The following is a 27,678-nucleotide window of genomic DNA, read 5'->3' as shown; positions in this document are numbered from 1 at the left end:
GTATAATGAATGGGGATCCAGCATCATGGACAAGCAAGGCTAAATGATGCACTTGTGTAGAGTACGTACGACCATTTAGTTAACAACACACTAGCTGTAGCTCAAATTCCTAAATAAGTTGATGCTGATTCTGAAAGCAAAGTGTTGGAATACACAGTGTATTGGAGTTTGTTAGGATTGCATCACCACCACAGTCCTTTGAACCGTGTCCAGGACCAAAACAGTTGGTATGTGAAAATCAGGACTTGGAGGCCTTGTATGATCAATCATGTGTTATTTGTATCGTATGGAACATTTGATGTATGTATCTTTACACATGGCATCAAAATGAAGCGTGGAAATAAGGCAAGCCAGAAGTGGCAGTGTGATGCCTTGGTCCATGCTCTGCTGGGAAACCTGGAGTCAATACAACTACACTGCTGCAAACCATTTACATAAACATTCTCCAATATATGTAATTATTCCGTCAAGCTCTTATAGCAAGGCCATATGAATCCTCACAAAGTGGCTATAGTTCAGGAGCACAACAACAATTTTAAGTTGTTGAGTTGGCCTTCAATTTCCCCAGACCTCTATCTAATCATCGGTGGCTTGTGCTGTCCTAACAAGTCTAATCTTTGGAAGCCCCACCCAACACCTGGCAAAACCTCAACAATCTGCTACAAACTTCTTGGTACCTGATGCCACAACTCACCTTTAGGAAGCTAGTGCAGTGCATGCTCCAATGGATTAGCACCCAAAGTTTGATCAACACAATATTACCCAAGACAGTCATAATGTTATGCCTGATAGGTTTATATTTATAAAATGTAAGTTCATATAGAATATGAATACAAAACAGAATTTAATGGCAATGCAGTAAAATTTCTTCCTTTGGACTTTTAATACCTAAATTTCCCTTAAATATAGAACAGGGACAATAAAGCCCAGCAAAGGTAAGAGTTGAGTGAAACTCCAACCATAATGAAATTACATCATTTTAAGTCTGCACTGTTGGTCTGCGTGTGGCAAATCTTGTCTGCAGGGTCACTTTGTTTACCGTAATGAAATGAAAAGCTACAAATAAAGTCCTGTTTCACAGTCATGCAGAGATCCCATTTCTCAAGATAAATAATTCAGATTGTACATGCTGGCAGGCCGAGAATAGATTCCTAAAATAACAAGAGGGAGGAGGGATGGAAGAAAGAGGGTAGCAGAAAATTGTGAGGTAACTATCCAAAGTGGCCAACAGCCAGCAAGCCAGGCACTTTGGCATCCCAAAGCACCTCAACTTCCAGTCTCTCCTTGCATCTCTCCTGATATTCTTATACGGACATCATTATTTCTATCACACGATAAAGTTGATGTCTTCCTGTCTTGTGTCTTGATTAAACAGGTCTTTCCTATAAGTGGTTGCTTCTCTTGCCGTCAGATATGTTCTGTTAAACTGAGCTGCCATAGATTAAAAAAGCAATTTCACATTAAGATGCCAAATCACCAAAAGTACACTTAACCCTGAACAGCAAAAGTAGGACGGTCACAGTGGTGCTTCAAGGTTTCACTTTAACATTCAGGAATCAATCCCTGCTTCCAATCCAGCATATTAGGTTGATCTGTGCCAGCAGCCCAAGCAAGCAGCTGTCCAGGGCTGTACCTTTCCCTGAAGCAAACTGCGCCAGCACTGCTCCTCGATTCTCTGATAACATTAATGTTAGGCAGATGTCCCTGAACTAGTCCAGGCATTTTCTTAATATTAGAACTGACGACTGGACCCTTTTCTCAGTCCCTGTCGAATTTCTTGAAAGTCCCCCGTGGCTTTTAAGAGCAGCCTTAATATTGACCCACAATATCTTTCACATCAACAAGAGTCAAGCTATTCCCATCCCTGATGGTAGAAAAATCAATAGGTAATGAATGGGTTTATTTATATTTCATGCAATGGTGTGTCATGTTTTGCCTTTTGTGACAACTTTATTGCGGTGGGGCATATGGGCATAAGAGAAAGAACATTTGGAGTATCATAATGACAAAAAATGAAATGTATATCTTTGGATCTCTATCCTTTTTTTGTCATTCTGCAGCAAATGACATCTGTTCCAGATGGGGATCTCCTCCTTATCTCACCAGGGCTCTACTTCTATCATTAGTCTAAGTCATCCTCAGTAGGTACACTAGTATGAAAAGACAGTTTGGTTCTCAGATCTCATCTTATAATTCCCTCTTTTATCAAAGTGCTGTTTGAAGTTCATGTTTTATAAGAGAGATTTGCGTGCCAGGTCAGAATTTAACAGGCAATGCTAGAGACTTTGAGCAGAAGCATGTTCAACTTTGTCCTCCTACCCTGATGGAAACTTTTGCCCTATGCATTTTTTATCAGGAATTTTCTTTGAGTTATGAGGCAATGTGATGTTCTTTATATCAATTCAGTTCCTCGCTCAATATTATGCACTTTATATAATATGACTTTATATAAAGTCAGTGTATGAAAACATTGAATGGAACAACGTGTCATGATAATAAAACATCACTATCTTTCTCTTAAACCCCCAAGTCAGCATAAGTTTGTCTGGTAAAGTGTCAGCAATTAACATCATCCATGTATATGAGTGAGTGTGAGTACTTTAAGCTTAACATCCTTTCTCTATGTTTGAAATTTTCAACAAAAAAAGTAATTATTGAATGGCCCTGTTGTGTTGACATAGTGGACTAATAAAGTTCGCTTCCAATAAAGACTTCTGGCTGACGACATTCTGTAACAAAAGCTTAGGAGAAGTTCCCTTAACTTTTAAACCATTTCCATAGCAGCATTTTGCGTAGGCAATTAATTAAAGGGCAACAAAAAATGCAGCAAGCATGTAGTCCTAAGCTTTCAATCGGTGTCATGCTAAAGAGTTACTTTGCAATTTATAATGAGTATGGGTTGCAATTATTCACCTCTAGTTCCAAATCTAAAATATTTACATAATGATAAATTTTGGAGTTGGTGACTTTACAACAAATGCTTTTTATCTTGGGTAGTTTGAGATTTCTAAAAACTCATAAAAAGTTTTGGCATTAAAACCACAGCATATTTAGAAAAAGATCAGAATATATCAACACATCAAACCAAGACCGGATTGGCCTAGGAAACAATAAATCATTTTCTGGTAAAATGTTGCCTTGCCCTGTTCCTGTGAACCCAATATCATGCATCGTCTGACTGTATGATTGAGATGTACTGCACAGTTACGTCTCTGGTACGGAGTGGCATTGAAAGTCATCCTTGACTATTATGAACTGATAAGATGAGATGGGGCCAGTAGGAAAGTCACACGATCAAGGATGTCAAGGAAGAATGATTGAAAGAACAAAATAAATGCACTACATGTAATGGTTAGATTAAAAACCAAATACCAAAAGGTATATGAACCATTGGAAAGCCAGGGCAGACTAACCAAAACCATACCAACACTTGTAGGCAGCAGTAACTTTGAAATAGAGCAGTCAGACATGATTCTTCTGAATAACGTTTAAAACCTCTTCTTCCTTCATGCACCAAAGCAAAGGTTACCCCAATCATTGTTTCGGCTGCAGTGGTTTTACAGCTCCGGAATGACTGCTTCTCTCCCCATTACCTCTGCACTCCTTTGATTGGCACATGGGTGGAAATAAGGCCGCCAGAGAGTGGGTGGGTGGGTAATCATGGGATTGTGTGTCACAGTGTGTGCATGCTTGCAGTACTATTTGTCTTTTCAGCAGGTGAGATGGAAAAGGCAGGTGAGACGTGGCCGTGTTTAATTTAAAGGGCTCTTAACAATGCCCACTGAACCAATAGTGACATTCCCAAATGATGCATCAGAGGCATGTAATTTCATGGTTTTCTTTTCCTTCGGTATGTCCAGTGTCCTTGTCTGCTGTCATTTTCACGGCAAAGCTTTTAATTCATATACAATACATACAGGAGGAGCAATCATGCAATATTTCTTGATCCTGTAGGAGTGCTAATCTCTCTTTAATCCGCAGCTTCCATATCTGCTCTCGAATCATCTGGTTGGAACAGGTGTCCTTTCCAGTCCAGCGGTGCAGTGATTTAAGAGAAGTGACTGACAGTGAGAGAGACGGAGGGCGATATTAGAGGCTAATGGAGTTAATATCCTGAGATGTAGATAAAAGGCAAGGAGAGACTGAAAAGGGGAGAGATGGAGAGCAACCAGAGTGACAGGAATTGCAATGAATACAGATCTAATTTTACAGCTTATTGTTATTGTTAAGGTATAAACATTATAATTCAACAGGCAAGGGCTGAAGTGCCTGTACAGAGGTATGAATAATTATCTAAGTTTGGGTTTAAGAGAACAGGAATACTCGGACAATTATCTGTGACTCGGTAGTTTAGGTAGATGCATCCAGCTGGGACAGACAGGACTGTAGCTGATAACTGGCCAGATTATCAGTCTCGGTACCCACACACATACCAGCAGAGAAGATGATTCCCCAAGAGCATATTGTTCATAAAAGTGCCCAGACAATATGTGCATCTACAGGAAATCTGTTTAGAACATCCACCATGCATGCCATACCATGCTATGTATCAGAGAAGTACTGTATGTCTTTAAAGCGGGGAATAAATATGGAACTGAAACGCTATGTTTTACTTTGTTTGACGTCATTATAGTAAACAAGAAAGATGTGAATGCTATAACTGCCTTTTTCCACCCTGGGACTGGTTATTGCTTCAATCTGGACCGCCTGCTTTGATGTTCCTAATAAAATATCCGGAGTTGAATCAGCTGACTCACGTCTCCTTAATCAGAAAAGAACACAAAGTTTTTCAAATCGTAATAATTTTATAAGAAATTTTGTTCTTGTGTTTTTATAACTTTCATCTGCTGAGTTTACTTTATACTTATATAACATAGTTATTAAAAAACACTGCATTACCACAATTTGATAGGCATTTAAGTGTCTATATAAAAAAAATTCTAATTTTGAAGTTAATGTTTTATTTAAATGGAAGTGAGATATTGGTATACTTTTCCTATGCAACTGCTCCTTTGCACTCCAGAGCTGACCGATCTAGCTTCATTGATTCTGACAGCAACAGATCAAAAGTAAAAGATCTTATGAAAAGGCTGGCCGAAACTGGTGAAAGGGTCATTATCCTCAGTCCTGTTTGTAATAACATGAACTGAAGGGCCGCTCGAAGAAGAAGAAGACAGCATTGTTCCCGAAGAAACATAGCAAAGTTATATTCCAATTTCCAAATGCATTTAGCATCACATAACTTGCTTTTTGGAGAATATGATGTTCTAAATTAAAGCTTACTAAAAGATTAATGTGACGCATTAATATTATTGATAATAATTCAAACTGTTGCTTATTCTGCTTCATTTCCACCTCTGCAGCACAATCTGCTCAGGTGTGGTGGCAAAGTATGCTGAGATGTCATGCAGCCTGATGTCATGCATAGAAATGCAGACTTGTTGAGTAAGGTTGTGTCACAGAAACAAATCTAAATTTCAAATAATTCAGCTCTCAGTCACCAAACGTTTCTGTTCTGAAACCGACAGAACCACTGTAGACTTTAGTCACAACATTGTTTGACATGTGCAACATCAGAACCATACATGGCCGATGCACAAACAGTTTTTTTCATCATAAATGTGACATTTTTCACACTGTACATCCCTGCATATTTTTTATGTACTTTTTAATGGCCAAATATTTGCCAAATTAGAGGAGAAGGATGTCAGCTCACTCTTTCTCGTTAGACAATTTAAATTTACATTTATAATATCAGACTGTCCAATGTGTTTTCAAAAACACTGAAATACACACATAGATTGAAAATCATTAATGACTCCTTTTGTGTAATTTTTAATGGATATAGAAAGCTCTAATGAATGCACCTTTAACTATAAAAACTGCATATTTACTTTATTTTTGTGTGACATCTAGAGGTCTATTCATTTATTTAGGCTTTGCTTTTCTCTGGTCAGGTTTTATTCAGTCTGAAGCTACTTCTAGTCTTCGCCCTGTTATTGAACATAAATAGGGCGTTTTCTGTCTACAGGGGGCTTTGTGGAGCAAAACTGGGACACACGATTCAGTACTGGGGAGAGACCAGACAGAGAGTTGGGAGCAAGCTCTGAAATTTTGGCAAAGAAATTACCAATGTCCCAGAGGTGTGTCTTGTTATCTTAGCAGAAGAAGTTATTACAATGTTGTACCTTACAGTAACTCAATAAACAGTGTAATTATATCCTACTCTAATTCAAGCTGAAGTGGACATCGAAGATTTTACCGATTATTGACGAGTGTTATATTTATGTGAGTGTATACACATTTTCGTGTGTACATGTGCTTCAGTTTGTGTTAATCTCCTCCCATCTGCTGGTGGACCTTCTCTCCCTGTTCAGAGCCCTGTGGTGCCTCGCCCGATCTGCCAAGCCTGACCTCGCTGTGTGCGAGTCGGAGAGAGTGTGTGTGCCCAAGCTTGTGTGTGGGTTGCTTGATGAGCCCCGTTCCTCTTGAAGTGGTGTCATTAAAGCAAAAAGAAGAAGCAAACGGGTGATTGCAGTGATTTGGCAAAGGTTGCAAAGAATCTGTCTTCCAATCAGAGCCCTTGCCTGGCCCCTTCAGCTCCACTGCAATCACAGAGCGCCGAGTCTGACGAGAGTGTGCATAACTTGCACACACACACACACACACACACACCCACGCACAAACCTCGCTATAGCTTATCAGCTTAAGGTATGAGCTTGGCCTTTTCTGCAAAAGCTGTGGGACCATATTCACATCACATAAATGAGTTTGTCAAATAAAATAATCTGTGCAGAGGAGAAAAGGCATGAATCAATAACATAAAATTATTGCAACAATACTTTTTGCATTATTGAGCAACATTTAAAGACCTAAGGAGTCCATTGATACACAATGAGGAAAATTGCAAGTCTGAGACAAACTGTGAAGTATAAAGGCTGTAGCATGATAGGTGGGTGTTTTGTTGCAAGAGAGACTGGTGCACTCTACAAAATGGATGTCAAATGGAAAGAACACTATGCAGACATATTGAAGCAACATCTCAAGACATTATCAAGAAATTTAATGTGTCGTCTCAAATGGGTCTTCCCAATGACAATGATCCTGCGGTTGCCGAGGTTAACTAAAATGTCTGACCCAAAACACACAGTTTAAAGGCAATTTCAAAATATACTAACAAAATATGTGTAAACTTCCCTTGAAAATTTTCTTTATCATTAGACTGATATTAAAGAAATAAAAATATTTTTGGTAATCCCAACTGACCTTAAAGAAAGGAAACTTCTACTCACAAAAATGTTAACAAAATAACAAATTATTATTATTTAAATACATATCTGGTATAATGACCCAGATACATATCAACACAGTTCAGAGGAGAGTTCACACAAGTGTGTGTAAGAATTTCTTCCTGGTTATTTCTAAATACTGAATAACGTTAGCAGGTCTGTCTATGATTGGCTTAATTATTCCCACAAGGTCTCCAGCAACCATCTTCACTGCCTTAATGTCTTTTTTTTTCTGGATGGATATGAAAGAATCTCACAAACTTCTTTAACTATAACCTCATGCCATTAGTTGGATTCCATTTCTTTTTACCACCAACTCTTTGTATGTTTTTTTTTCCATGCCTAAAATCATCATTCATGATAAACCCCCAATCAACTGTGCTCATATGATTTTAATTAATACTAAGAGTCAATAAGAAAAACCAAAGAGACAGAGAGAAAAAAGGTAGCATGAATCACATATAAAACCAAACACTAAACTGATCTGCAGTCAGTCGTTCCCCCTCAGAGTTGTAGTTACTATAATGAGAGTGGCATAGGAGATACATACAAAAGGCCACTTCTTCCCCATCTCCATCCCTCTCTCAAAGAAGACAAGTTTGTTTCTCAAGGTGATTGTTGCAGTGATAAGGGAGAGGCTGTTATTAAGGGTGACAGCGAAGGGGCTGAGAGGCAGCGGCTGACTGGATAACCTTGTCCCCATCCCTGCCTCGCTTCCTTCTGCATGATCTCCACCACTGGCCTGCCCTGCCTGCTTGCTTGTCTGAACACAATCTGCTGGCTGGAATTACCTCGCAGCCCCAGGAAAACTAAACATGATTTCTGACCTTTCCTTTCTGTGTTCAACAATAACCTTTGCTGATCCGCCTACGCCACGAGACCACTGCGACGAGTGAAGGGGACGGAGCGGGAAAAGGGTGTGCGTGCGTGCGCACATGTGTGCTTCTTTAAATGCTATTCAAGACAAATGTGTGTTTAGCTGAATATGTGCATGTATATTTATAGGCGAGTAGAGAGGGGAAATAACTTAAAATAACTTACCAGCCAAACAATACAGTAAGTGCTTCCTTGGAGAAGTTGGTGATTTTATGTCTGTGGATTTATGGCTGAATTTAGATCCGAGCCGGAACTTTTTTTTGTGTTCTCCAGGTACTTCCTCCCACAGTTCAAAAATCTGCATTTTAGTTTAATTAGCCGATCTAAATTGCCCTGAGGTGTGACTGTGTGCATGTATGACTGCATGTTGCCCTGCGATGAATCTGTCCATGGTGTACCCAGCCTTTCAGCCATTGACTAAAGGCAAAGGCCCTCTCCATAATCCTGCAACCACAAAGCAGGTAGAAAAGATGGTTGAATGATTTTGTTTTAGGCTAATCAACAAACTGGATGCTGCTAAGGGATCTTGGAGTAACTTTAGGTATACTAAACAAAACTAGAAGGATTCAGAAAACCTTTATTTATAGCATAAATCAGTGCCACTTCTGCATCTTGATAGAAATAAATTCAATATACACTCTCCTTGTTCACGTAAACAGAGTGCAATCGTCTAGAAAACATGTTGCTGAAGTTCCGGCTACAGATGGTTGTGTTTATTGACATCTAATACGAGGCTGAATCTTAAGTCAAAGTTGTCCAACTTCTATTAAAACACACACAACTAATACAGACAATATCTAAAGTATTTGATCAAATAAGAGAAACCACTCATGTTACCATATATGTTTGAACTTATCAAACTTTGGGAGAATACAACCTATAGTGATTAAAAAAAAGTAGCAGCAGAATCTGTTAAGCCTGTGATGTTTTACAGATTTGACAATGAAATGGAGTATTGGATTTAAGATTTTGTTTTCTTCGTGTCAGCTCATATTCTGATTATAGCACAGAAGTTGCTGTAGCGTTTTTGCTTGTAGCAAAAAAAAAAGATTTTTAGACGCCATGTTTGTAAAGATTATGCATTTTCCATCTAGCTAAACTCATTACATCATTAGTCTGGGTCTCTTCTTGTTCTTTGCCTTGTCAGCATGTTTGGTGTTGGTATTATCATTAGTCGTTTGTTAGATAAGGCTAATTGATCTCCACCTACCCTGCATATTACTGAAATGTTGTGATCTACTTGTTCCACTGACTCTGCAAAACTGCTACATGCTCAGCACAATTTGACCCAGAGGAGCAAAGCGTATCCCTAAAGAAATTATTTCATCATCTCTTACTCCGTGTCTCTCATCCATAAAACCTAATTCCCCTCACCCCTCCTCTTTAAAAGATGCTACTTCATGCTGATGTGAGGGTAAATGTTTGCAGGCAGAGTGACCTGAACACCCCAGGCCGGTTCTGTGCAGTTAGCTGTCTGAACTCTTGGCAAGCAAAGACTATCTGTATTGTTTGTGTAAGAGCTAAACTATAGGGGATTTGGACAAGGCACACGAGCTCTGAATGTGGAACCCTGAGCTGGCCTTAGCATTGGATTAGTTCACCCTGATCCCCACCACCTCTGAACATGCTCCCTACTATTTCAAGATCTCTTCATTTATGCCCAGCCAAGCACATTGTGGTCAGTAATCTATAGTTCTCTTCTCTCCAAAGAGAAAAGATATACACCCCATCCCTCTCACTGGTTTGTCCATACTTTTCTCTGTTTATTTTGCACTTGTTCTTTCTCTCTCCATCTCCTCCAGATAAATTCCCTTCCCTCACCTCTTTACTCTTGCCATTCTCTGTTCCTCTGCTCATCCCCCCTCACTCTAACTAACTCTCTCATTTTATTCCTCCTGACTTCTCTAAAGGGGATCAGTAGAGCTTACAGGCCTTCCTGCTTGGGTCATTATCGAGCTGCTCTGACAAAAAAAGCTTTTTAGAGAAGAAAAAACAGAAGCACACTGCCGATGTTTAATACATAGGCTATGCTTTGTGTTTTCAAAAGATAAGTTTGTTATCAAAACCTTAACAAACACCAGTAACAACAGCTGAAGCTCTGTTCTCTCAATTTCACACTTTGATCTCTTGCTGAGGATCTCCTCTTCTTTGTTTCATCACATCTCTGATGTGGAGACAATCTGCCTGTTTATTTGCTACACTCAGACGTACGATCCAACAAAACAGTGCTGATAGGCTGACAGTTCTGAACACAAGTCTGGTAAAGAAAAAAAAGAAAAGAAAATCAATCAAGTGAGTAAATGCGAATCCAGTTTATGGAAATGTACAGTAGAGGGCCGGCCATATTTATTGGGACACCTATTATAAATGTGTAAAAACCTCTATAATCAATACTCAATTTATTGCAGTAGTATAATCTCACTGAAAAATACATCAGTACAACTTTTAGTAAGTGATTTATAACTTTTATAATTACTGATACCACTAATATCCATCTGTTTACTGTTCCCGCTTATCCTTGCTGGGTCGATGGGGGTTTGGGTGTGCCTGTCTCCAGCAGACATTTGTATAACCTGAACAAGTCGACATACTATCAACAACAACAAAAAAAAACTAAAAGACTCTCACACTCTTCATTATTTCTAAAGTGCATTTAGATCGACAAATTAACCAAACATACAGTTGAAAAGTTGCACAGGCCTGAGCACCTCCTTCAGTGTCAGGAGTGGCAAGGAGAGATTCAGAGGGTTTTTTCTTCCACCTGCTGTTGGATTCTACAACAGATTCCCCTGCAGCTGACCACTCACACACATAGGCTAAGACATACACATATGCAACACACATAGTAGTTTTCTGTTGAGTGCTATTAAGTACAATATGTATGTATAGATGGATGAATGGATATATTTTTCCCCCAATGTGTTTTTCTTCCATAGTACTTAATATTGGTATGCCACACATCAAAGACTTTTTTGAATACCAGGAAGTAAATCATAAAAACCAAGCTATGGTGGACTCTTATGGATAACTGGAAATTGGTCATCACTGAGCCTCTCAGAGGGGAAACGGTCCAAATCAATTGCCCAGATCAACAGAAATGGTTCAACAAGCTCAAAATCAACCCTCTTCTGTTATCTCAGTCTGAGCAAAAATCAAGTAGAAAACTTGTGATGTGAGCTAAAGTGAACGCAGGTACAAGTGATCAACAAGAGATCTGGATGATCTAGAGAGATTACAGAGAGGAAGGAGATGGCTTATTGATTGATTGTTTGTTTGTTTGTTTGATTGCTGGATGGATCTAAGATTTCTCTTAATTATTTCCAAGCATGGGATGTCACCCCTATTGAATAAATGTATTCAATTATTATAATGCAGTCAGTTATACGCTATTTGGATTAGTCCAAAGTTTTCAGTTTGAGAATATGCAATTGCAACAAAAGACGAATTGATTGTAAGACTTTTCCCTTTTTACATGTCTTTACCAGGGGTTTCAATAAGTGTGGTACCATATAACCTGTAGCAAACATGTTCTTTTGTGTTCCCGTTCTCGTGTACATCAAACTTCCCACTGGGTGTGTTTGAATGAGGGAGAAGGAAAATGCGTGTGCATGTGTGTGTCAGAGCCAAATGTACTGTATGTGTTTGTCTGTTTGTCCTCTCTGTGTGGGTGTGTGTGCGTGGGCGGCAGGCCTGCCTTGAAAATGCCAGAGCCTGTTTCTAATCCAGGCCTCCTCAGTGGGTTGCAGCTCTCGCTGTGCCAGGCAGGCCTGCTGTAGCACCAACAGAGCCCCAGCTGACAGCTAGTCTGTTCTTGTTTCTGCCTTCTGAACAATCTCTAAGCTAAAAAAAAAAAAACCCTAACAATGGGTTAAGCTGGAAAATGAGCAAAGCCAAGAAACACAGAGAAAAAAGCAAATGCTCAAGAAAACCATTTAGCCTGTCAGCAGGATAGGTCATGAACTGAGAAAATATGATAAAAATACAAGATCAATCTATAAAAAAGAAACAAAAGGAGGCAGGTAGTAATGGTGAACTGCTGAGGGATGTGTGGGGTTTGGTAGCAGGTTCAGGATGAAATCAGAGTGGTTAAATCTGATTCATCCTCTGTAAAGACGCCAGGCTCTCTAAGGAGGTGGTGAATGGCGCTTCAAAAATGAACTATCAGCTGCTGTCAGTGCCAGTCATCAGTGCCATGTGTGATGGAAAATCAATCTATATCATATCAGAGGACCTGTGAAGAGAAAATGAGAAAGACAGGTCCCTGCTGCCTCCTCGCTGTGTCTCTTTAAATTTCTGCCCAACAGAAGCATCCCAGAAAGGCTCGCGTCATTGGTGACGGAGACGCTCGCCATGCTGGTGGCTCAATGTGTAACGGCTGCTGTTCTGCTAGATTAGGTAGGTGATTGGCCATTAATATTCATTTCACAGTGTGTCTTTGTTAGGTTGCAGCAAGGGCTGCCGGAGTGTTTGGATAGATTTACTCTACCATGTATATTTCCCATTAATTCCAACAGAAAAGATTAGTTCCCCATGTTGATTCTTTAGATGCGCTGTCATAGTTTTCCTATTTTCCACATATTGATAACATATCTAGGAGTCGCATGTTTTTTGTTTTTTTATGTATAAGAAGTATGAGGAATATGCTTTGCTGTCCTCCAATTTGATGACTGGACAGATTTATGGTTCCACGGTGACTACATCCGGCAATATCCCGATCCCGCCTGGCCCTGTCTGGTTTTAATAACATTCGAGAGTTCCTCCAGGAGAAATGAAGGTCTAGCAGGCATAAAATCCCAGTAACAGGTCCATCCCTAATGGACAGCAGACTGGCACAGGTGATCTGAACTGCCTTCGCCATAATGAGATTAAGGGACTAATTAGTCTGACTATGTGTTTAGCTGTGACAGCGTTCGCTCAGGAATATATGCCCCCTATCGGACTAGCAGTGTGGCCCCTGAGAGAATAGGCCAGACTGTGTGTGTCCCCGGTGTCTTTCCCTCTGCTGTACTGAGAGGCTAATTAATATCTTTCTGCATTCGCTCTCCCAGCTCCTGTGCGCCATGCTGAGCTTTAGTCCTGCAGTTATTGGTTTAGATTCTGCCACTGGCAGCTGAATGAGTATCAAAAAACCAAAAAAAAGTAATCTGGGCAGTTTAGATGGGAAAATATTGCAATAATTAATCACTAACATTAGAATTACAGCAGATGAGCAGCTATAGCTTGTAAAAGTAGACAGTGGAGAAGCATCAACATAATCATCTGCTTCAAGCTACAAAAGCAGCTGAAGACAGACAAGTTAAATTATGTTTGCCAATGACTATGAAAGGAAGTCAGGCCTGCCGTTTAGAAGCAAAATGAGAACTGGAGATTTAAAGTGACAATTTAGAGATGCATCAACATAATTTGTATTTTTTATTTTTAGTAAAACGGACCGTTTAAGTGCTTACTGGTCACAGCAACACCTAATGAAGAGGGCATACTGTCAGCTGTTATCAGGGAGGTGTTTAAAATTGAAATCAGAAGTAGACACTGAGAACAATTTTCATTGTGGCATGTCAAGATCTGCCTTCAGTTCATGCAGGCTGCAAGAGAGTGAGAGAGAGCAAGACTTCAGAGGATATCAGGGAGCCTGAATGGGCTCTGGTATATCCTCACAACTTCTATGCACCTGTTATGCTACATGTTAAATTTGGAAGTATTGGCAGCTTTCTTGATCTTAGAGTCAGTGTATAAATTACAATTTTCTGAAAATAAATATATAAATATAGGGAGACTACTGTTATACTACTGCTAATTGCACTAACCAACTTCATAATCATTTTCTCCTTTTCAATTTTTAGTAAATTATTCATAGATCTACATAGATTTTTAGTTCTCAAAGAGAAATTAGAATTTGCTAAAGCTGGTGGGTCAGCAGGTTTAAGATCAGATTGGAAACTGGCCACCAAATTCTGATCAGTGCAAATAAATCAATCTCCCCTTGCGCACTCTGTACATCACCCTTTTATCTCCACCTCCTAACCTGTTAAAGTCATGCCTATGTTTGATCGCCCCCTTGGCACCACTCTGACCTGTTCATTTAGAATGATGTGTAACTCTCAGGTTTGCTTGGACACTCATTTGTTCCTTGGTGCAGTACCAGCTGCTGGGGCCAGTAAGGGACCCCATACTGACCACCATGCCCTGGGAGCCCTAAAACCGGCCACTCTCAAGCAAGTAAAGAGACAGCTGAGTGTCATTGTTAATGTGGACACACAGCACCACAATGGCAAAATCAATGGACCTATAGGGGACATCAATCTTGACAGCACGAGACCCCTTTTGCTCGTCTCACTACTCTTCTAAAGCTCCAAATGAATGGCTACCAGGAGAGCGGGAAGAGAAAGAAAGAGGAACGGAAAGGAGAGAAAGAAAGAAAGCTCAAGGCACTGACAGTGATCTTTCACTGGCCTTTCCTCCATTCATCCCGGGGGGGTTTGCTGTCCTTTGAAGATTGTGTGCATCTGACCGACAGCCAAATGGCCAGCCATCCTAATTCACCCAAAACAGGCAGAGGTTTTTAGGTAAAACCTCAGAAGTGCAGCACAGCAGCTGTATGCATTTGGCATCATTTCTGCATTTTTGCATTTTCTTTTTTCTCATTCTGTTTTCCCACTTCCAAAATTATAATTTGCACTGGGATGAGATGGACTGGAATCAGTACTCCTCCTTTAAATAAGAACAAAAAAAGCCACTTGCTTTGTTTGCTCAGAGACACATGAGATGTTTACACACACACAAAAAATAAAAAATAACAGTGAGGTTCATTGTCTCTGCCACTGACTTGAAGGACAGCTGCTCAGAACATTAACATATATGCAGATAGGCAGCGAGTAAACGAAAGCCTCCAAAAACAGGAGAGATCAAAGACAACAGAATTAAGGCCAAGTAATGAGGATGTTGGCAAGCGCTTTGCAAATTTATTGATTGTTTGGCAAGCTTTAAATGTTGCTACTCCATTTTCTCTGTGTCTATACTGTATCCTCACAAATCAAGTAGGGTGGGCTTTAACAAGGCCCTGTTGTGGAAATGATTTTAGGCGAGAGACTAATCACAATCTCATTTACACTTAAACAAAAATGCATTTGAAGGAAGAGAGCGCGGGAGAGACATGGGCAGTCGGGGGAGCCAATCACAGCCCCACATCTCCTCAATAACCTATTCTCTAATCAATTACAGGCATAAAAGCGGGAAGCTGAACAAGACTACAGGAGATTAATTCTCAATTCAAAAGGATTTGAACCAGAAACAAACAAACAAAGAAAGATGACAAATATAGATTGGAATAGAGATGCCATCAAATCTGCTTGTGTTTGATGTCACATAATCTGTTTAGTGTACATGCAGACACAGTTTGATTTGTCGTTCAGGATTGAGTTGCTAGCATTTATGAACAGCATGAGGGATAAAAAGGTTTGGGACAAAAAAAAACTGTACTGGTTGAGGGAAATATTGCATACAGAGCAGCGGAACAGATGAGGTCAGAAAGGGAAGAGAGAAATTATTCTGCTTAAATAGGATGGAGAGAAAAAGAGGGAGATGAAAAATGATGAAGAAAAGAAGACAACTACCTCCACGGCTCTCGCTGTCTGCCGGTTTCACCTGGATGGGGCGGGTCATCTGGAGTAGACGAAAGACAAAGCAACAGAAAGGTTAGCGTCTTTGCTACAAGCTAAGAAAGTCAGGTTCTCTCGAAACAGATCAAAACTTATTGGCAGAGGGTGGAAACTAACACACTAGCATCCTTCATTACTGCAATTCAGTTTAACAAAAACAGCCTGGCCCCTTCTGTCTTCTATACAGAAGGTGTGTGTGCGTGTGTGGAGGCTACATCTGTCCATTCTGAGGTTTTTCTCAGCAGCTGCAAGGGATACATGTGTGTCTAAGAGAAAGAGGCCAAGACAGTCCTAATAAAAGTGAATCCAGCCACAGGAGGAGAGAGATCAATGCGGGCCTATTGATCCAGGCCCTTGGGCTGTGGAGAGTGTCTGGCTGGGAAGAATTCTCTGGTTAGGAGGCTCACTCTAATCCACTGGACCCTGATAAGAATGGCATTGCCTGGATTAGATGCCTGTGTCATCACAGCCTTTGTGTCACGCTCATCTCCTTCCCCAATATTACCTCTTTCTTTTCTCATTATTTCTGCTCAAGCCAAAAACTTTCTCTATACTTGTTGGGTCCCGTTTGTTTGGAGGAAAATGTAAAATGATAAATGATGAGCTATCCTTCCAACCTGTCTTTCTTTTGTCGGTAGAAGATTTTTAAATTATACTTTCCGATTATGTTTGTACTTACAAGGTGGTCTTGTTTTTTGACAATGTCATCAAAGTCTTGTGAATATGTTAGCAAAATTTATACTTACAATTCAACACCATAAGCAGAAATGTAAAACCCAAGAAAGACCAATACCCAATACTCTCACAGTTTGAACCTCCAGCTTCAAAATGTTTTATGAGGATTTTATGTGATAGATAAAACAAAGCAGTGTATAATTGTTGAGTGGATTTGTTTTAGAAATAAACTTTATGATGTGGGGCGAACTTCTGTGTTCAGCCCACTTTACTAAATATAATCCAGTGCAAACAATTACCCTCAAATGTCATAGTAAAGAGATCTATGTGTAATTTAACCCATTTAATCCCACCAGCAACAATTGTTGCCAGACATTTTTTTTAACTTCTGGAAGCTCTAAAATAATTGTTTTGACTTTTGGCAGCTAATTGAAGCTTTTAAATAAAATAATAGAGTGTCTACTCTAAGCAGTATAAGTTTTATGTATCTAGTGTGAAAGGTCACATGACCAGACCTCTTTACTTCCTGCCTGTGACCTTGGAGGTAAATGTCTGTTTCAAACCAGTACAAGAGGAAGTCAGTAAAATATTTCAACAAATATAAATAAGATATTTTGTACATATGTTTTTTCAAGTGTCTTTTACTGATATATAAAGAAAATTGTATCCCTTCATTCATCTTTTGATCGTAAGATCAAATGTAAGCATGGCAACAATTGTTGCCGCTAGCATAATACATAGACGGCACTATATGTGTCCATAGCTATACTTTGTATTCCATATGCATTGTTGTTCCCACACAGCTTAAAACTATCAGAAACTATCAAAAACAAAACCTGCAAAGTTATAAAACTGTCCCCCTTATGTTAAGAAAAAAAGTGCCCCTTTGTTTTGTTAAAATGTGTTCAATTTATTGTTGAACACATTAAAGAAATTTATGCAAAATTATTTTGTGTTTTAAGTTGGAATAACTTTTAAATTTTAATTTTGGCCCATTTTGCAAAAAGTTTGGACACCCCTGGTTTAAATTTTTAATCTGTCTATGATTAGACTCCTTTTAGACCAAAATGTTTGGTGTGGTCTAATCATAGACTTTAGAACCACTTCTATTCAATGTATGCATAGCATTGACAAAATAAGCTGCACTTGTAGTTGAGTTAAGATTTGTTCTTCAATGGGAAGCTGGTGGAGACACAAACAGTACAATTTGAATATGGAATTACAGATAAAGGTGGTTCTAAAAAGTGTTTACTCATGTTAGGAAAATACAAATGCAAATTTGAATTCATTTACAGTTCACTTCATTCTTTTCTATTAAATTGTGTGGGTCTACCATATAAAATCCTAATAAAACACATGGAAGTTTATGGCTTTGACATGACAAAATATGGGAAGTTCAAGACGTATAAACACTTTTGCAAGGCATTATATTTCAGCATTGTTTTATATAAAAATAACATTTACCATCACAAGGGCTTCCCAGTAAAACCATTTTAAAGAAATTACCAAGAGATAGTTTTTCTTTAACCACATATGTACATTTGACCCATCTTTCCATGCTGTGTCTTTTTTTTTTTGGTTCAATTCCTGAACGAGGATGAAAAGGTCAGATTTAAAGACAGGGCAATCCAATAAAAGCATGACATGTTCAAGGAGAAATACCATAATGGGATTTTAAAATGTCTTAATAACATGGTGATGTATGGGGGAACCGGGCCAGGCCCAATTCATTAAGTGCTAAATGTATCAATTTTCACCTTGAGGAACTGGGTAACCTTCCTTTGCTGAAATTATTCCATAAATTTGCCCACTGTAAATAATAACTAGCACCAGTTAAGACTTTGTGGGAAAGCAAGGAGGATGTTGCAGGCTTCTGAGAGTTGAGGTTTCAGCTCCTTGTTTCTTGAGTGGCTCCTTGTCTGCAAGTGCTTTTTCTTCTCTTGTACAACATAAGCTAAGTAATTCTACAGTATGGCAATGCCAAGCTACTCCACAGCATGCACGGATAGATTACAGCATCACAACCGGATGCATGTTGAAAGCCTAAAAAAAGCATTCTCATATGGGAGAAAACAACACATTTCAGACCTCTTTTCTATTCACAAAAAATAAATAAATACTTCTCTGATGTGGACCTTGATTATTTAAATAGACAAAAATAGATTCAAAAATGCAAACTTGTTTAAGTTTGAATGTGCGAAGAGGAACTGCTGCTCCTTCACAATAGTACAGACTCAGGCAGCTCCATGGGGTGAATGTGTGAGGGAGGAAACTCTCTCCAAAGCTAGTTACTGTTCAGCCTCCAACATGCCAGCTTAATGGTCTATTTATTTGCCCGAAAGCAATGCATTATGGTCCCGAACAGCTGATGGCTCTCAGTTCGTTAAATTTCCTTCTAGCACACGGAGGGGGAAAAAACATATTTCCTGTAGAAATTAAATGGACATTGTGTCCTCCTTTATATGTATTTTGTCACCGGCACAGACAAGGTAGATCTAATTTAAATACATTAAGCACTACTTTCTCCAAGAAAACGACTGCACTGTCAATGCAGTGTTACTTTTCACAAAAGCCGGGCATATACACTAATGGAAAAGAATTGGCAAAAGTATGACGTGCCTTCTCTAGAAACAATCAGTCAATATGGATATGGATATTTTTTAATTCTTGAATTCTTTAACATTATCGGAAAACATACAGTACAAAGTATGCACAAGAATAAAGATGAAAGAAGTACAGTAAACAACAACTGACAACAATTTTGTTCTGCTAACTACACCTATACAATGTTCTCCGTCAAATACACTTACAGTACTACAAAATTTATAGCAGTGGTTCCCAAAGTGTGGGGCACGCCTCCTAGAGGGGGTGCAGTGCCATTGTAGGGGGAGCGCGGGAAGCGGTATGGATTAATGAAAAAAAAAACAGTTACACAAAAGTGTTTCACTGTAAAGATGGTTTGTAGTGTGTTTTGTTGCAACCTGAAGTGTGAAATAAACTTCAGTGGAGTTTGAAAACAAAATATGTGTATAGGTTTATGTGTGGTTGAACAATGTGTGTGCCCAGTTGATTTTTTTTTCTTTTTTTGGGGGGGGGGGGGGGGTATTTTATTGTAATCCAAAAGGGGGGCCCAGAAAATATTTGGGAACCACTGATTTATAGTATATGAATTTGCGATTCAAGTACTTTCACTTGTCTATAGATTTTAAAAAATGTGATTATATTTATCACCATTTTGATTTGGATTGTGGGGACTGTAGGTTTTTCCCATTAAGATTTTACTCTCATCTACTTACTTACCCTAGGAAATAATAGTTTGTGTCATAGGATAAACAAGGTGTTGGAAATGTTCTTAAGATTTTTTGGTCCGTACTGACTTGAAAGAATCACATAATTGCTGCAAGTTTTTTGGCTGCATTTATTGTTCTAAATGCTCTGACAGATTGAGTTGTGATGACTGTTGAAGCCACTGAACCACAGTGGGCTAATTCTCATGTTCAATAAACCAGGTTGAGATTATTTGAGTTTTGTGATCAAAAACAGTTTTGATTAAAATAAACTTTAATACCCTTTCTTCTTCACTCTGATTGAGGATCAGAACTTGAAGAAGTCATCTTCATTAGGTCTAGACACCTAATACGCTGACTTATTGCCATGCTATGAGCTCAGTCAGTATTTTAACAACTGAAAAAGCTCCTAAGAAAGAGGCTGGTGAGGGTATATTACATACATTAGAGATTTCATAAGAACAAAGAAAAAGAAAAGAAAAATAACTAAAACAATCATAATTGTTTACAGCAAAATACAAGGTTTTTGATGAGCTCTCTGTCCTGTTTTGAATCCTATAATTTTAAAGTAAAACACAATGAATAAGGTTGCATGCTGTAAAATATGGTGTTGAAAGGAAAATAAGACACTTTTCTTAAGAATAAAACACTGCTGCTTTCAGTAACGTTGCCCTTTAGTCCATTTAAATCTCAAACACCAAAACCAGGTAGACATGAAAGAAAGCTAACCGTGTTGCTCTAAGGACTCAGAAGGGCTCAGTTCACAACCTTCAAATGAATCTACCTTTATTCTCAGAAAAAATACTCCTTGCTTTTTTTCTTCTTTTTGCTATGAGCCTTTCTCTTCCTCCATTTCCCACTCCACAAAGCTCTGCAGCTCCAAGGGCTTTGACAAATCTAAAGTTCCATATGCTTTTATTGAGCTGCCTCATTTGCCCAGTTAAGCCCCCAGTCAGTTGAATTAAGCTCTTAGCTCTAGCATGAAGCTTTTTCATATGGAGGGTCAGATAGAAACCCCAGGGCCTACAGTACATAATGTAGTGTGCAATCGTCCTGGAAGATCCAGCTGCTTTGTCTCTGTTCATTAATCTTTAAGACTGATGGTTGGCTATATTGTTACTTGAGCTAGATATAGTTGATTGGGAACACCGAAATTGGATCTTAGTTCGACCAACATAGTGGCATTACACATATCTAAGTTCTTAGAACTTTATTAAACTTCAGTATCTAGGCTGTTGTGCGTGTTTTTTAATATTGGAGCAACACTAAGTGGATTTGGGTTCTAGCCCTGATAGATGGCCCTTTGATTTCAAATTATAAAAATTCAAGTAGTATAAATACATATGTTATGTTTACCATTAATGTTATCACAACACCTAAATATTGACCTATTGGTCATTATTTCAGGTTTCAAACCACTCTGGTTAATAGTTTCAGTGGTAGACCTCTGCTTGTACAAATACAAAAATGTCTCTTTCAGTTAACTGGTATTTCTCAGGTTTGTTACAAATGGGAGGTTTGATGAAAATGAAAATCATCTGATTAGAGATGCCTGCCAATTTCTAAGAGTGTATTTTGCAATAATAAAACTGACATAAAGATGGCAAACACATAAGCTTGTGTTACAATGAACTAATAAAACTTCATATTTAATGATCAGTGTATTTTCATTGGTTGTTGCTTCAAGTAAGCAGCCCTTCATCCCCTATTGTGAGTGGTTGTTGGTCCAACAGAGTGGGTTTATAAGTCGTTTTATTCCTGCTGTTTTTATTGCTCTGCAGTAAAAACAGGAAAAGAAAAGAAAAAACAAGAGATGACCCAGTAATGACCCGTTTGCTCCTTCTTAGGCCGAGCCACTGGACAAAACGACTAGTCAAACTAATTCACAGGACTGACTGTGTTTCAGTTATTCCTCACTGCATTTTTTCCATATCATCATTCGTTAGTTTATTACTTAATCACTTTTATTATTATCCCTTTCCTTTTGCTTGGAAATTTAGTTGAATATTCCTAGCTGAGCAACAGTTTACTGGATTGTGTATTTTAACTGTTCTGGAAAGATGTGTATATTCTGTGTTTGTGTGCTTTTGCTGTTTGAGAACGACATGAATTTATTCCCTACTTGTGCAATGGTGCAACCTCATCAAGGTTGTAGTTTAAAAACACCTGAGAGAGACAGAAAGTTGTTCAGCTAATGATAGCAGATAATTCATTTTGAAAAAAAAAATATATATATATATATATATTCATGATTTTGTTAGCAATTAATTATTCTTATTAATTGTTGCTGATAATTAAACCAATTATTGTTGTGCCATTACCAAAATGGGCTTGGTAGAAAAATCACAAACTATGCAGCTCCAGCACCGTCCACAACAATAAAACCAGTAAACAAATACATTTACTGCAGGTATTGGCCATTTACTTAAAAATCATATTACTTAGAAATAAGTAAGTAGTTGAAAAACACTTATGTAACAACATTTACTTACAGTAACTTACTGCAATAAAATGCTCTAACAGCCATACAATATGTGTGATGTGTTCTGGCCTTCATTCAGGTTTAATATAGAGTAATGTTTGTCCTGGGATCATTAATACACATTAGTGGGCTATCAAAGCTCATATTGCTCCAGTGCTCAGTAACATGAGCATAAACACCCCCCATCTGACTGGGCCGTTTCGGCTGATATAATTAATATTTCCAATTATTGATCTGAGGGACTGCTGAGTGGTGACTGTCCGGGGCCCCCTCTAATAAATCTGTAGTGTATGCAGGGGGAAGGAGACAGAGCGGAGAGGGAAGGGGGACCGGGGGGTGGAGGAATCACCAGGGAGGAGAGCTATTTAATGGTTGACAATCATAAAGAGTTTGGTTGAAATTATAATAGTTCATTACCAATAAAATGACACCTTGGCATCATTTATTGAAATGGGTTGCTCAAGCTTGATGATCAAGTATGTTTCATTTCACCAAATTAATTGATTATCAAGAGGAATTGCTGATTTTTACATGAATATCCAGTAGTTTTACACAGAATCCTCCAATTGTTTGCACACCCAGCAATGTACACAAAAACCCTAAAATAAATAATTATGGAGACCTGGTGACCCTAAGATGCAAGTCTTTGCATCAGTTCCAACAGGGAACTTTTAATACATTTTTCTTACCCTATTTTACCACCCTCCTTCCTGTGAATGGTGACAAGATTAACTTTCTTTCGTATCCTGCATCGTTTGTCACAATTCCACATATAGTGGAATAGCAGCACAATCTATTGAATTGCAGCCGGCAAAGTGTGCAATAATGCAATTGTGAAGAACTGTCCAGATGTAATAGTTGGTAACCTGTTATATTTTGTGCCCATATATTCAATCTGATTGCCAATGATGTATTTGGCCAATTAGCTTGACTTTTATGGTCCTTCCTGACCTCTTTCAATCAAGATCTTAGTTACCAGCATATAAAGCTAAAGGAGAATGGTGGGGATAGCACAATGTTGATATCTTCGTAGGACTAGTCTACAATAATATTAAAACTAATTAAATGTTTTTCAAACATCATGTAGCCCAAGTTCTATTTGCTTAAAACATTTAATTTATTGCACTATCTGAAGATATGGTTGAATAGTTGTTTTCTGTAGACATTGTCTAATTTCTTGTAGTAATGTCCTGACTTCCTAATCTTAATAATTCTGTTTTACTTTAATTTTATATTCTTCTGTCTTTACCATTTTGAAAGTGGTTAGGAATTGGGGCTCTACGGCATAATGAATTTGTATTCCAGGATTGCCTAAATCATGGATTGCCTACAAATATTCCAACTTTACATGGTAAAGCATAAATAACAAAAAACAGTTAAGTTACGTGTATTTCATGGACGTTGTGACCGGGGTAAACAAGAAAAACTATTAGAACAATGATCCATAGTTGCTTAACATAACACAAACCAGTAAACTATGACAAAAATAGGTAGTTTTGCTGTAGTCTTTGGACTGCCAATGATTAGACTAAATCTGTGTGAGTATGTTCATCTGGGAGAATGTTTGTGCAGGTGATTTATAATTTACTCATATGTGGAAATTTGCTGGCGGCAGCAGTGTGGTGGTCCTGATAAGAAGCATCAGTCGGTGCCGAGTAGATGGCAGCCACTATAAGCTTTGGGATTCCTATCAGAACCAACAGGATTTAGAGCTGGAGGCACTGACATGGACAAAAAAAGACACCTGCAGACCTCAGCAAGTCACTATCTGATTTGCAAGTACAAAAAGTTTTAATTCAAAAGTACAACAGACAGCATGATGATCATTTTTAGTATAGTATACACCCAATAAAAATTAGGACACCCTCTTACAGACTGTATTCTCAACATATTTATGATGCATTTAGACACATAACCCTTTGAAGTTAGTGTATTTAATCCCGATTAAATAATTTGAATTTTCTGAGGGGAACCATTTAGAACAAATCCAGATTTTTTATTTGTTTTACTTAAAATGGTTCATTTAACAAACCACTACATATTATCTGGAACACATCATTACAATATCTTTACTCAGCATTTAGAATTAGGTCTGTCCTGTTTAAACCTCAAACACCTCAAGTAAAAATGTACATCATGGTAAGATCTAAAGGACTCTTAAAGGCCTTCTGGAAGAAGATGGGTGTCTGACAGGGAATTTACAGAGGTCTCAAAGGAATTTCCAATCAGCTATTCCACTGTGCAGAGAACAGTCCAAGCAAGTTCACCCTGAAAGCACAGCACAAGATTCTAAAAGAAGTCAAGACAAAAGGCTCTTTACAATTACAAATATTACAAAAGTACTACTTTCATAGGAGGGGTGAAAGGAGGAAACCTTTGATCTCAAAGAAAATTATGGAGGTTCAACTTGCAAGACCAAGCACTTCAGGATTGTTCAAGATTGTTGTCTTTTGGACAGACGAGTACATACAACCTTTTAGGGGGGAAAAAAAAAGAAAAAAAACTCTATCTAGCCAGATCACAATAATACAATTAACCATAAATTCTACCCTTTATTAAAGGGTATTGAAGAAAATGTGTGACCATCTGTGAAAGAATTTAAACTGAATATCTGTATATTATAAAATAACAATGACCCAAAACATTGGAGTAAATCCACCAAGAACTGGCAAAATTGTAAGAAATTGTAAGAAATGATAAGTCCTGGGTTAAGTCAAATCTCTGGATTCACTGAGATGAAGTGGAGTGTTTTGAAGCAGAGTGTACATCCAAGAAACCTTTCAAATATCTAACAGTGATGAATGGGGGAAGCTGTCCTCACACCACTGTCAGACTAGACCGCAATAAGAAACATCTCACTCAGTTATTTTAGCTGAAGTAGGTACACTAGCCATAAGGAGAAAGGACTCTTGAAGGCGTTCTGGAAGAAGGTGGAGTCAGACTCTACCTGATAGGTAGAGGGAAAAATATTTCCCCACAGATGAAAGATATTTTTGCTGACATCTTTTGTTTAATGAGTAAAACTAAGTATTTTTTGTTCTTTGAGTTCAGCAAAATTGCTTTCATTGGCTGAAGTAAAGTGTGATTGGACAGCAATATGTTTTGAATGTTTTATCTTATTAAATAATTGAGTAATGATGTTTTTTACCTTTATGCCGCATGACAGTATCGCATGACTTTAGTCTCTAAAGGAATTTCAGCAGGTTTTTATCATCCATTCAATCATTTTTTTACTTAATTCATTATTTAAAATTATTTTTTAACAAGTAAATGTAACTTAACAAGGGGGAAAAAAAGCCTGAAAGCTCTTTTTGGAAACAACAGTTGATAACCATCTGTTACTCAAAGTGCCTCCTGTACTACACTAATCAACAATGGTGCCCCAGCTCACTTACAAACATGTGCAGTGCACAGCACCATTACCACCAGCACAGCTACAACATCTCTTGATTTAGACCATTAGACCTTCTGTTGTCTAAAGCCATCCAAGTTCCTGTTTATCTCTTCCCCAAAGCACAAACGGTCTCCAAGAAACAGCCTGAAGTCCATCTACCAAATGCTTTCCAAAACACTCTCCAACGCCGTCTATTATCATAGCGTTACAAGCTGGAGTGGTTGGCCAGCTGTCTGAGTGCCACAGTCCTCATTACACAGATAGCAAAACTCAGCACTTGTCAACAACTCTTGAAGGTGAATGTCACACATTAAAGAAAACACCACAATTGCAGCTTTCCATGACTCTGAAGACAAACTTTTGTATTTGTGTGAAAAACTCTATTTTAACACTTAAAGCCATCCAGACCTAACGGGGAGTTCACATATTACTGCCTACACCCACCACATCAACTCTGAACATTCCTCAAAGGACATTGATATAGCTTTTAGTCTTGCAGAATGTAAGCTTTACACTTGCATTTGTATTAAAGACTCCAAACTCCAATAAGACTAGAGCTGCAGACTAGAGTGGGTGATAGAAACAGCGTGCAATCATGAGGGGGTGAATATATGGGGATTGAGCTAATGCCCAAATCCTGTCCTGCTGAGCTTGTAGCAGGGCAGTCAAGAGATAAAGAGACCCAGGGAGCGACCAAAGTTAAGGACAAAGAGAAGGCAGGGATCTTAGAAAAAGGAGCTCTTTAAAGAAGAGGAGAAAAGACAAAAACAGAAACAAAAGCGAAGGACATTATATCTTCCGAAACCCTTCCTTTGCCTTCAGTTTCTGACTTATGAGCAACACTTTCGTTATCAGGAGAAGGGCATCGCTCCCAGACATCTTTGGCATGGCTGCTTTTCAAGCCCGGAGAGCTATTGACATGGTGTGTTACTGTAATGCGTGAAGCAGTGGGAGACTCATTGTAAATCTGTGTCAACAAATGCTGGAGCAGCAGCAAGCTCAACCTCACTCCCCCCCTCTGTGTGCCTCTCTCTTGCATTTACCGACCTATCTAATGAATCTTATCTGCACAGCACACTGGAGGCTTAAGCTTTTGGTGGGCTCTCTCTCTCTCGCTCTCTTGCTCTCTTCCCAAATGGACCGACACTTCGACTTTCTTATTCCACTTAGTGTTTCACATGGTTTGGGCTTTTCAGAGGAACTTTACGCACAAATATTGTAAGATTGTGTCAGTAGGCCACATCCAGTGGCTTCAGCAGGATAACATCTGGACAATCCTCAGCCTGAGCAACAGTACAGGTTGTGAGTAAGCAGAAACAAAATAGATATGTTCCATGACAGAATGTAAGATCTGAACTTTTGTATGTCAGGCTTCTTCTAGCTTGACTATTTGCTTTAAAGATTATTTTACCATTATATCACTGAGCTAAATTGTAGTCAAAGCACAAAATGGCCCATATCAGTTTTGCATTTGTAACCAGATTTCAAATATTTAACTTCTACAAGATGATAAATGAGGGGTTTTGTTTTTATGCGTCTCAATAACAAAGAGAAATTTTCCAACCAATTTTGTATTCTTTATGAGAACGGTAATATTTTTGCTTTTCTAGTCATTCTGACCACTCAAAGTACTTAACAGTTTATGTCTCATTCACTCAGCATGATTCACACACTTATACAGAGATCAGTGGAATTTGGGATTAAGTGCCATACCCTTCAACATATAGGAACGTGGGGCTGGAATTGAACCTGTGGCTTTCTAAATGCAAGACAGCTATTCTTCTCTGTGAATCAGTCACTCCACATAAAGACAAAATATTAAAAGTGTTTGTGTCCCCCCACATGGACATCATTTTCCATGAGGGGAAAATGATGTTCTTTTGGGTTCTTTTGACCCAGAAATCCTGCTTTCTGGGTCAAAAATGCTTCAGATCTCCTTCCTCACTTTTTCATTGCCTGTACTTCACTATGAATCCAAGGCCAGGATCATGGTCTATCAGAACCTGAAAAAATTTGAAGT

General features: G+C 38.6%; 1 protein-coding gene across 11 annotated transcripts in view; it reads right to left on the bottom strand.

The window, feature by feature from the left end:
* Positions 1-27,678, bottom strand: part of celf5 (CUGBP Elav-like family member 5) — a 247,541-nt gene that overhangs the window by 99,426 nt on the left and 120,437 nt on the right. For all 11 annotated transcript variants that reach the window (XM_023339700.1, XM_023339703.1, XM_023339701.1 and 8 more), the window contains exon 3: positions 15,776-15,824. In XM_023339700.1, the coding sequence (XP_023195468.1) occupies positions 15,776-15,824 (49 nt within the window). The remainder of the gene's footprint in view (positions 1-15,775; positions 15,825-27,678) is intronic.

Source organism: Xiphophorus maculatus, chromosome 9 (genome assembly GCF_002775205.1).
Source record: "Xiphophorus maculatus strain JP 163 A chromosome 9, X_maculatus-5.0-male, whole genome shotgun sequence".
Taxonomy (NCBI): domain Eukaryota; kingdom Metazoa; phylum Chordata; class Actinopteri; order Cyprinodontiformes; family Poeciliidae; genus Xiphophorus; species Xiphophorus maculatus.
This window is presented reverse-complemented; position numbering and strand designations above follow the sequence as displayed.